At 42.6% G+C, this 10984-nt stretch overlaps 1 protein-coding gene across 3 annotated transcripts; it reads left to right on the plus strand.

The window, feature by feature from the left end:
- Window positions 1-413: 413 nt before the first annotated feature.
- Window positions 414-10201, plus strand: cenpj (centromere protein J). Of its 3 annotated transcripts, none has more exons than XR_005895378.1 (19): window positions 414-494; window positions 1020-1432; window positions 1573-1699; window positions 1877-2095; window positions 2241-2358; window positions 2492-2597; window positions 2868-3632; window positions 3865-4693; window positions 4918-5050; window positions 5353-5518; window positions 5811-5942; window positions 6094-6231; window positions 6622-6721; window positions 6974-7149; window positions 7469-7558; window positions 7686-7826; window positions 8073-8157; window positions 8357-8472; window positions 8573-8605. XR_005895378.1 is itself a non-coding variant. In XM_041057290.1 (19 exons), exons 2-19 carry the CDS (start codon window positions 1049-1051, stop codon window positions 8763-8765), a joined length of 4023 nt encoding a protein of 1340 aa, XP_040913224.1. In that variant the 5' UTR covers window positions 414-494; window positions 1020-1048; the 3' UTR covers window positions 8766-10201. The 3 variants fall into 3 exon arrangements, 2 of the variants coding, with proteins under 2 accessions (XP_040913224.1, XP_040913226.1); XM_041057290.1 differs by having other exon boundaries at window positions 8352-8472; window positions 8573-10201; XM_041057292.1 differs by having other exon boundaries at window positions 6974-7137; window positions 8352-8472; window positions 8573-10201.
- The last annotated feature ends 783 nt before the right edge of the window (window positions 10202-10984 follow it).

A 10984-nucleotide genomic window follows, 5' to 3' on the forward strand; every position in this document is an offset into this window, starting at 1 on the left:
AAATAGCCTATCTTGACAGCAAAAGTAAATATATAACAACACATAAGGTAAAATAGCGGAGACTAGATGAAAATATCAGTATACGAAACGGAAACTCAGCGGTATGCCAGATTTAATCGCTCGATGACCTTTATTGTGAAATATTTTAGGGAAGAGACGTTGAACCAGATATGATTCGAAGCCAGTTTTATTTTCAATGAAAGTTATTGATTGAAGTGTCACTTTTAATTTTCTAAAACGTGTTGCTGATGCGTAATTTTACTAATGGGATATATATGACAAAATAAAAAGACAAATTTTAATAAAACCAGCGAAATCCAACGCTTAAAAATGACAGTGGAACTACATTACCCATGATGCAATTTGTTGCCTTTTTTTTTTTTTAAACTCTCGCGGGCTTTGTTTTGATATGGCGGCAGGCTTCAAAACTTCTGTTTATGTTTCTACAACCCAGGCTTTTACTTCAGTAACACCACGTCTCTCCTGCGTTACAGGTAAATTCAATGTGTTTCGACTCTTTTATTAAAGTTGTGAATTTCTGTGCTTTGTCACTGCAGTGTAACACCTTTTTGTGTCTCATGTGAAACGTTTCTTGCTAATAGCACTAAAGTATCACCAAGGAAGCCGAGCCTTTTAAATGCATAAAAAATTAACCGGCTAAAACTCACTAAGAGCACCACCAAACTGTGATCTGAGTTTAAGATATGTGCCATTAACGCCATGAGAGTGTCACTGATTCAGCCGTTTTGTTTTCACAAACAGCTGTGATTTAGTTTACAGTTACCAACCAAACGCTCATTTAAAACCGACACTCTGCGGTGGCACCATATGGCGGTGTTGTCTTAACGTTAAACCGGCCGAATCCTGATTCTTAGTTAAAAAAAGCTAATGTTATTTCAACGTAAATCAGTTACCATATATAGTTTTCTTGGATCTTGGCATCACCTGGAGCATGTTTATTCACGGTGTGATTAGCCCTTAACCTGTCACCATAATCTGTCGTTCAAATCCCGGATTAGCGAGCCCTGCCTGAGACAGCGCGCTCATCATGTCATCTCCAGCCGGGCTTCAGTATTCCCAGGCAGAATTCTTGGCTCGGTGGATGCCAAGTAGCTCTAGAGCCGGAGTGATCCTCAACCCCAGCCCGGACTTGGCCGGGACCTTGCGGCACATCTCTGCTCTGGGATCGCCGTCCCTGGAGCCAGACGACTCCTTCGTCTCCGACTTCGCCCCTCTGCCCGCGTCCGCAGACAGCAGCTGCCTCGGTGTGGATGGAGTTGCACGGTCGCCTGGAGGAGAGAGGGCTGGGACTGACAGTGCAGTGAACGGTCTCTATTCTGTCCCTACGAGAAATCCTGAGGGACAGTTGGACAGCTTGGATGAAATGGCAAGCAAATCACAGGATCTGCCCCTAATGATGAAGCTACAACAGGTAAGAACAGTAGTGTGGTAACAAAAAGCCAAGTGTCTGTTTGAAATGTCTTTAAACTTACTGAAAAGCACTGTGGGACACTAGAGGAACACATTATCTACATAACTGTTTTGAAAATGATATTGTGTGTGTTTGCGTAGTTGAGGAAATGGCAGCAACATATGCAAGAGCAACTTAAGGCCCATCAGTTGGAGGAGCTGCTTCGCCTCCAGGAAGAGCAGCAGAGGCTGCTGGGAACGATGAATGGATCCCAGCACTGCACAGGAGGTAAGAAAGAGTAATAACTAGAATAACCGCAAAGGTGACATTTGGTTCACGTAAGATATAAAATGTGTAGGTTGGAGAATGATGTCATTGTGTTTTTCCTGCCGCCCCGACTTAGGCTTCTTTGTGTTTATATTTGCCTTCACACACTGTGTGATGTGACTGTGCTGTACTTTACAGATCACTCAGAGAGTTCAGGGCTGTCAGGAGAAGAATGGGAGGAGAGCTCACTCCAGGGAGCCTCTCATCACAGAGAAGGTCCACCCAGCCCCATCATAAGCTGCTTTAGGATCCCACCGGGTCCTAACCTTCAACAGGAACAACAGCTCTCGCTGGCAGGGAGGTGGGAGCGGCTGTCAAGGGGTCAAAGTCATGAGGAGGTGGACGACAATGAAAAAGGTGAGAAAACAGTTTTTCTTTTTTAACTTACTGTAGACTGGCAACTGGCAACAGAAGTTTTTGTATTTGAATTTGGAGTGCGACCAGCACGAGTCTACCCTTAATTTTAACAGATCTATGATTAATTACTGTGTGTCTCTTACAGGCATGTGGGACTCCAGAGAGGATGACCAGGAACACAGCACTACTTCCACTTTTCAGGAGCAAAATGACACATTAATACCAAGTAATGGTAGAAAAGAAGATAACATCTCAAATGATAGGTAAATACTATATTCTATTATAAAACAATGTCCACTTTCAAAGAGTTTTAGTGTGTTTTTTTAACAAAATTGCAAATGCAAATATTAACCTTGCATGTGTGTGTGTTCGCATGTGCATGTGTCCCCTCACCAGACCGATTAAGCCAGGCATTGGAGGTCACACGCAGACGTTCGAGGAGCTGTTGGAGGAGCAACTGAGGCTGGAGGAGCAGAGGATGAAGTCTGCCCGGCGACAACAGGTCAGAGAACATAACAAGGGTTTATGTAGAAAAATTGTCAGTATTTCTAAAATGCAGTGCACAGTGTTCTTAAAAACATTTTTGTAAGTGAATATAAGTGATACATTAGCTTTACAACACGCTGTAGCTGGTGATCTCATCTAGAGTGTGTTGTAGTTGTGAGTTGAATCTCTTCATGTTGGTGTTATTATTATAACTGACATATAAGCCCTTGGAGAACAGTCTTTTAATGCAACAAATAACCAAACTCACATTTTGTTTCCTTTATAGCCCCAAGATGGAGCTGAAGCTGTACAAGCCCCTCCCAAACGGGCCTTTCTGAAGAGAGGCGAGGGGCTTTCTAGATTTACCAACAATCGCAAAACCTCTTTACCAAAAAAGGAGGTGAAGAAGGACTCTAAACCACAACCCCAGGCCAGAGTGGTCTCCCGCAGCAACTCAGAGCCTGCAGCTGTCCTGAAGGGTGGCACAAATTGCGTCCAGCGGCTTCCTGTCCAGCGTAAAACTGTCGTACTTAACAAAGAGAATCGACTGAGAGGTCTCAGTTCGCCACCTCAGGACATCAGAGCTGACAGTAAGACAGCACGGACAAAGGTTTTGGGTAGTCATCAAAGAGAGAATATGGAAGCATCAGAGTCTATCCAAACGGAGCCAGAGGGTAGACAAACCAAACAGTGTCAACTGGAGCAAGTGAAGGAACAGAATAACAGGGCAGTGGGTCTGTCTGCTCTGACTCTGAGGAAACCTGGGCCTCACAACATGCAGCCAAACCCTGTAACCAAACAGGTGGGGATGTTGGGAGGCCCGGGTAAGGCTGAAAATGATGCAGCTAAAGAGAACAGTTGCGGTTCAAAAGTGGAATCAGCAAAAGGAGAAGGAGTTCCACCGGACGCGTTTGAGTTGTCGTTCCAGGAGAAGCTCCAGCGCTGGGAGTGTGACCGGCAGCTGGAAAGCATGGAGCTGGGAGAGTTTGAGCTACTGGAGCAGGCAGCCGAAGAACTGTCCTTCTCGTCCAACTCTTCCTTTGTCATGAAGGTGCTTTATTCGACTCCCTAGTGATTGCTGTGTTCTAGGTTAAAGATGTATTCTCTTATAAGTATATTCTTTTAGTTTGAATGTAGGTATGAAACTTACCTGCACCAGGATTAATGCAGCCAGCACTGACACTGATTTGATTGTGTGGATTTTTGTCCTATATGTTCTTATTATATTTCACCTGTTGACTTTAAAACTGTGTAATTTCAGAGACTATGTTCTGTACTTGCAGGTTCTTCAGATGGACCAACAACACCGGCAGATGCACGCCGCTCGGGGGCTCCACCAGCGACGGCTCTCCTCCACCCCCATCAAGTCACCTCCCCGAGGTGTACTTCGGAGGTGCAGTAGTGTTGGCAGCAGTGGCGGTGTGGCATGTGAAAGCAGTTCTGCGGTGAAGACAAGAGACGATGCACTCAAGAACAAAGTGAGCTTTGAGGACAAAGAGGGACATGACAGTGGGAGAGAAGACAAGCACGAGAGCTCTGATGTTTCATCCTGTGGTGGCTCTGAATTCGAAGACCAGGAAGTGGCAGTGAAACCACTTTTGTTTCCCAGCGCCTTTAGCTTTCCTGAACAGTCTAACCCGCCATACGACAAGCGTTCGTATCAGGACGAGGACTGTTGTAGAGCTTCGGATGTGACACAAGATGATGATGGGGAGAGCGACAGCGTCCTCAGTAATGCTGACGAGTCCACTCTGATAGAGGACAAAGATGGCCACCGGGGAAGACTTGTGTTTGACGACGACGACACGTGGAATGACCTGGAGGAAACTCCAGTCGACTCCGCCAGTGACAGCGGAGGCGTCAGTCCAGTTTCTGAGGCAACATCTAATAGCATCTCACCACCGGAGCAGACTTTGTTGAGGAAGGTGGCAGTGAGCAAAGTTGTGGAGCTGGACAAGGGCAAAGTCACTGGTCCAGCCAGTCTGGAACCAGATCCTCCTCCAGCCTCCCAGCTCATGACAAGGTTGTTCCCCTCGCTGAAGCCAAAGGCCCAGAATGTACCTCCTCCTCCTCCTGCTGCCTGTGAGCCCAAAAACCCAGAGGAGGAGACAGGTGAGACAAACCTTTGTAATCTTTTACACATCATCACCTGTATCAGGATTTTTCTTTTCATTTTACATACAGTCAGGAAAGCAAATGTTTTTGTGTTCACACATAAATTTGATTGGCAACTTATCATTGTATTCAAAAATGGTCACAGGCAATTAAGGATCAGATATTCTGTTGGTGTGCAGCAGGTATTATTTTCAATTTTCCACGTGTTTCCTCGTCCCCAGGCCAGCAGGTCCAGTCTAGACAGCTGAGGGAGAGACTGGTGGAGCTGGAGATTGAGATCGAGAGATTTAAGAAGGAGAACGCTGCCCTCTTAAAACTCAGACAGGAGAATGAGAAAAACCAGGAAAACCTCAGGTAAATTATTTTTTGGTACCTGCATTGTTAGGCTTTTGATTTCCTGCTCTATTCTGTTTTACTATTTTTCGTTCATGTTGTTATATTGGTTTAACTTTGTTTTGTTTTTTTATGGTGAGGCAATTTCTTATAAAGTCAAAATATTGCCAAGTTCTGCAAATTCTTTTCGAAACACTGTCTGTTATTATTTTACTATATTTTCTTTTACCAAATCCTTTTTTGGGTGGACATATTTTGATGAATTCTTGGTTTGTCTCTCTTTGCCTGTTTGATTTATATCTACTTGGTTGTTGTTTTTGTAGGAAGGAACGTTTAGAGTTTGAGCAGATGAAAGCAGAGGAGCTGGCCAAGTTTGAGGAGTACAAGAAAGAGGAAAACAAGAAGCTGTTGAAGGAGCGCAAACTGTTTGAGAAACATGCATCAGCCGCCAGAGCCATTCCTGACAAGAAGGAACGAGAGGAAATCCAGGTGACGTGGTCTAAGGCAGATTTTTGTGTGCTTTACATGCACATTCCCAAAAACATGACCTTAAATAAATACTAATGTTGGATCTGGAAAGATGAGATTATTGACACGGCAATAGTAAGAATTATGGGATGCTGCTGGATGTGTAAATAAGGTCTCACTCATGGTCAAATTTTACAAATAAAAAAAAAATCTGTTTCACATTCACAAGAAACTTGACTTCTTCCCATTTATTAAAATGTTTTTTTTTTTTTAAATAACTGACCCATTCAGCAGCCTTTGTTCTCCCCACCAGATGTTGAAGCAGCAGCTGAGCTCCCTGCAGGAGGAGCTGAGGAGGAAGGAGAGCCGCTGGGGCTCCACACACAGTCGACAGCGGCAACAGATCGACTCCCTCAACCAGGAGAACAGCTCCCTCCGGGACGAGGTGCCCACCTGACCTCTGACCCTTTTATCCCAGTTATGCCTGGCATTAAAGTTAGATCTGTATCTGGATAAGGAAAAACATGCAAATTGCAGGTGTAAACACGTGTTTTTGTCTTTTTTTATGTTCTAAGCATAATTTCTGTTGATTTAAGATCCGTACGTTGGAAAAGCTTCGCCTCAGTGCCTGGAAGAAAAACCCCGTCAGTGTAGAGAAGGACAAAGAAACAACAGATGGTCCTAGAATATTTGCAAACAACGTTTCATCGGTGACCAAAGGAGTGAAATTTGCTGTAAGCATGTTTATTGTATTTGTCACTGGTTAAATTCATGCTCTCTACAATGTAGAGTCAATATAGGTTTGTCTGTGGCCAGGATTATGTTTTATAACAGTGTGATCACAAAATGAATATATAATACTTACCTTAATACGTACCTTAATCTCTTGATTGAACTGAAACTGAATTTAATACTTTTTATCAGTGTAACTTGGACGACGGGATCCGTAACACTTCAAACACGATTTTTGTTTTCTTCACACATAACTGTCTCTCTGACAGTCCCCAGATCTTTCATTGACTAAATGCCATTTCACTTTTCAGACCTGTATAGGTGACAATCTCTTCTGTTTTTTTTTCCCCCTCATCACACTGAAATCACAAGTTCTCTCTCTTTCTTTTCAGAGTCCTCTTGATTCTAGAGGAAGCAGCAGCGGTCCGTCACAGAGCAGCACTGCTGCAGCCAGTCGAAGGAGCTCAGCAGACATCAGTCAGGGTGCTACAGGTACAGTGGGTTTACATTTAAAGGAGGATTTCCTGCACATGGGTTTTGGAGTTACAGGTTTCTGCAGACTTATAACTTCATAAGTGTGCTTTTTTTGAGGATGAAATCAATATGCATTGATGGAAATATACTATATTATGAATATATTTCCAGCAGCACATTTTTTCCCAAACTAAAATTCAGTACTTTGTTTGAAAATAGTCAGGATTTGTAAAAAAATTTCAGTTTTGTGTCAATTGTCATTGTCCTTAGGGATGAAGAGCAGCCTGAGGAGGCCATCAGGGCCGGGCACCTCTTCTTCATCCTCCTCTACCTCCTCATTGCCTGGCAGGAAGACAGAGGAGAGGTCAGCACCTGCCAGCAAGAGCCAGGACAAACAGCCAAACCAAGAACAAACAAACAGCAGCTGCTCTCCAGTAAGAGACATTGTTAGTGTTGTTCTCTCTCTTTTTCTGGTGTAACAAACAAACACTGTGTGTTCGGCAGCACATTTACAGGGACAGCACAACTGAACATTATCATATAATGGAAAAAAAGAAACAAATATATTCCCTATCAGGTTTCTAGCTAAAGGTCATTTACAGCCCCTGATCATGTCAGTCACAATCCATCCACACATTTATTTTTCATCTACTTATCCTTTTCAGGGCCGTTGGCTGTTGGAGACATGCTGCTTTCTACCACAGGGCTCGGTCACTATGCCCATACTTGAATAATGTGTTGTTTTTCGACATCTTCTCTTTGCAGAAAAGAGATTCTCTGCCAAAAGAACCAGAGTGCAGCGAGGCTGAAGAGGCAGAGTCAGCTCTGGAGGTCATCACTCACCCTGATGGGAAGGTGAGGAAGTGGAAAGATGTGTCACTCTGAGACTCCACTGAGGAAAACCGCAGAGCGGGAAAAGAATCTGTTTTGCTGTGAGTTTTCTTTTTCTTTTAATGTAAAGTTATTGTTCTTACCCTTCCAGATAGAGAAGGTTCTGGCTGGTGGCGATCGCCTTATCGTCTTCCCCAACGGGACCAGGAAGGAGGTTTCAGCAGACGGACTTACAGTCAAGGTGACCTTCTTCAACGGAGACACCAAACAGGTCACAGCCGACCAGAGAGTGGTGAGACTTTGACCTTACACTTCATTAAATTCACATGGCAGGTGCTTTTGTTCTTTGTAGTGATTCATCCCACAAAGTGTCCACACCTGTTTCTCAAACTGGGGTTAAGAACTGTGGAAATCATTAGTTATCGTTTTCATACCAGTTTAGTTCAAAAGATCTGTTTCTTTTCAACAAAAGAGAGTAAATCTGTTCTTGTGAAGTGACTGGTGAGTCTCTTATCACCACTCTGCTCCCTGTGCTCAGATCTACTACTACTCTGGCGCCCAGACTACACACATCACCTACCCTGATGGCATGGAGGTCCTGCACTTCCCCAACAACCAGACCGGTGAGAGCAGATGAAGCTGGTTTTGTATAAATCAGTCAAGTTAGCATCAGACTAAAGCTGCTCAGTGTTGGCAGTGAGGAACAAAACAAACCCAAGTACTTAGGACATTAGGACAGTACATCCCGGAGGGAACTTAAGGTTACTAACTACCAGTGGACAACACACTGTTGTCTTTTTTTTCTCCTCGATTACAGAAAAGCATTTCCCAGATGGCCGTAAAGAAATCACCTTCCCCGACCAGACAGTCAAAAACCTGTTCCCAAACGGCAGAGAGGAGAGCGTGCTGACAGACGGGACCATCATACAGGTCAACCCGTACGTAAAACCACTAGTTTCTGGTCCAGGCTGATGATATAAGTTTGTTTTTTTAAGGCGTTTAAATGAACACTAACTGGGTGCGTGCTGCATCTCTCAGGGACGGCACCAAGGAGATCCATTTCAACACAGGCCAGAAGGAGATCCACACGGCCGACTACAAGAGGAGGGAGTATCCAGATGGCACCGTGAAGACGGTCTACACCGATGGCAGGCAGGAAACCCGCTACCCCACCGGGCGGCTCAGGATCAAAGACAAAGACGGCAACGTCATCCTGGACAACAAGGTGTAGAAACACTGCGTCTAAAAGCAAACTCTAACGAGTCTCCCACGAATCAGAGACTTTTTGAATCTTGCTTCCCTCTACACGGAGAGGTCAGATGTCAGCTGGTTGGGATTTAGAGCTTTTCTATTTCAGCTCACTTCATAAAGGAAAAAGCTACCCGCAGTAGCTTCAGTTGTATGTAGCAGACAGACATGAGAGTGCTATCAGTTTCCCAAAATATCTTTTAATAATTTAACATGCTGTCAAAAGGCAAAGCTACAGGTGAACGTCTGCAGCACATGAGTTTGAGGAAGTCGTAAGCATCATTAGAAATATTTTAATTCTTTTTTAAAACTTTAAAGTGAGAAAGACTCCTGGTTTTATGGCAACACACACGTATGGGTTGATGCCCGTATACACCACTGTCCTTAAAGGCAACACTTCAGAGAAGCAGCTGGTTTTTTATTTATTTTTTTGTGCAGATCTCAGCTGCCCTACCTTCACTACGTCTGTCTCTATGTAGCATCCGATGTGTGTTACCCTTTAAGACAAAATCCTCTGTCTTGAGGTTTTCTCATGAACAACATTCAGCGTTCATCATTGACGTGTTGAATGCATTTCCTTCTTCAGAAAACATTTGCAGAATTGATTTTGGAAGTATTTTAAACTCTGCATTGTTTACATGTTTTCAAGCTTGCAGACTTTTTCACTTTTTGTTGGCTCATTGTTACGTTTCTTTGAGCTTTTCCACCCAGAAAAAATGGCTGTGGTAAATGTTATACAAGGATGGAAAAGCATGTGACTTATTTGTTGGACCTCAACGATACAGATAAGTTTTGCAAACAGAAACTCCACAGATCGCCTTGTTTCAGTGATAAGAGGAAAGAGATTTGACTGAATTCTTGCAGTGAAATCCCTCCTTTAGCCGTGAAAGACAGTGTTTTGTTTGTATCAGGATATTTTTGGCTTATGATTTACCACCAAACGTCATTCAGCCTTGTGAATCTGAATATTTTAACAGTAACTCAGACTGAGAAATACTTGCATCGACTCATTGTTTACATGTCCAGGTTTGTGGATAATGAAATGTAGCCTGTCACAGCAGATTGAAACAGAGCTCCTTCAGTGTGGTGTGAAGTGTTTGTTTCCAGTCATTTTAATTTGTAAAAATGTTAAATACATATTTATTTTCTTAGTTGACTGTATATTTTTTGTAAAATAAATTTTATGTTTTCGTTTTGTTAATTGCTGTGGAGATATAACTGTAAAGGCATTCTTCTGGTCTGGACATTTTACTGAAAGGAGTATTTATTTCCAAAGAAAACACTGCAGGAACTCAGGCAACAATGCAAGACTTTAATCTGAACCCTACAAACAAGTTTCGTCCAACGTGACTGAAATGACTCGAAAACAAAGTGCAGAGTTGACACGGCTCACTCAAACACAACTGTTAAATAAACTTTAAATAAATGACTGATCTACAGGAACACTGTGAAAGTAAAGAGTAGTGCAAACTTTCTGCAGCACGTAAAAAAAACTAAGAACAGCTGCCAAACAGCACAACAACCAAATCAAGATGATCACCAAACAGGGCATCACTGAGTAAACCTGGGAAAAGACGAGACGAGGGATTTAACAGCAGCTCAGATAATGTCAGAGCAGAGACATGCTGGTTTATGTCTTTAAGACTCAGCTGGTCAAACCTGTCTCACTGCAACGTTTACGTTTGAAGCTATTTTATGACTATTTTACTATCTTTGCTTAAGTTTTCATTAACTGAGTAATTGTTTTGTTTATAAACTCAGAAAATAGCACTAAATGTCCATCATAGTTTCCCAGGTTTATGTTTTCAGATGCTTGTTTTGTCCAACAAACATTCCACAACTCCAACTTTGGGTCATAAAACAAAAAAGCAGCAAATTCAAACTGTAACCAAATGTTTTGTTTGACAAAACCTGAATGATTAATTTTTTTTTTTTTTTTTTTTTTAAGTTTTGCAGGTAAGTTTTCTTTTAAATGTTTTTTTTTCAGCACTGCTTTATAGTCCGATGAAGATGTGGTCAGGCTGCTTTCTGAATTCAACAATCTTTTTTTTTCCCTACACAACATTACAGTAATGTGACCTATAAAACTTTGACCTTTACAGTCAGACTCATGCTACAATAACATAAAAGCTTACAAACACCTGAGCTCGAAGATTACAACTATTAAATGTGTTTTTCATATTTGAAGTTAAGCTGAAAACT

Source organism: Toxotes jaculatrix, chromosome 15, assembly GCF_017976425.1.
Source record: "Toxotes jaculatrix isolate fToxJac2 chromosome 15, fToxJac2.pri, whole genome shotgun sequence".
Taxonomy (NCBI): Eukaryota; Metazoa; Chordata; class Actinopteri; family Toxotidae; genus Toxotes; species Toxotes jaculatrix.

Bases quoted from the DNA above. Each gene is read 5' to 3' on its own strand.
- cenpj (XM_041057290.1), top strand. From the start codon at position 1,049: ATGTCATCTCCAGCCGGGCTTCAGTATTCCCAGGCAGAATTCTTGGCT. The intron at 4,694-4,917 runs GTGAGACAAACC...CCTCGTCCCCAG, and splicing joins AAACCCAGAGGAGGAGACAG to GCCAGCAGGTCCAGTCTAGA. The intron at 8,158-8,351 runs GTGAGAGCAGAT...CCTCGATTACAG, and splicing joins CTTCCCCAACAACCAGACCG to AAAAGCATTTCCCAGATGGC.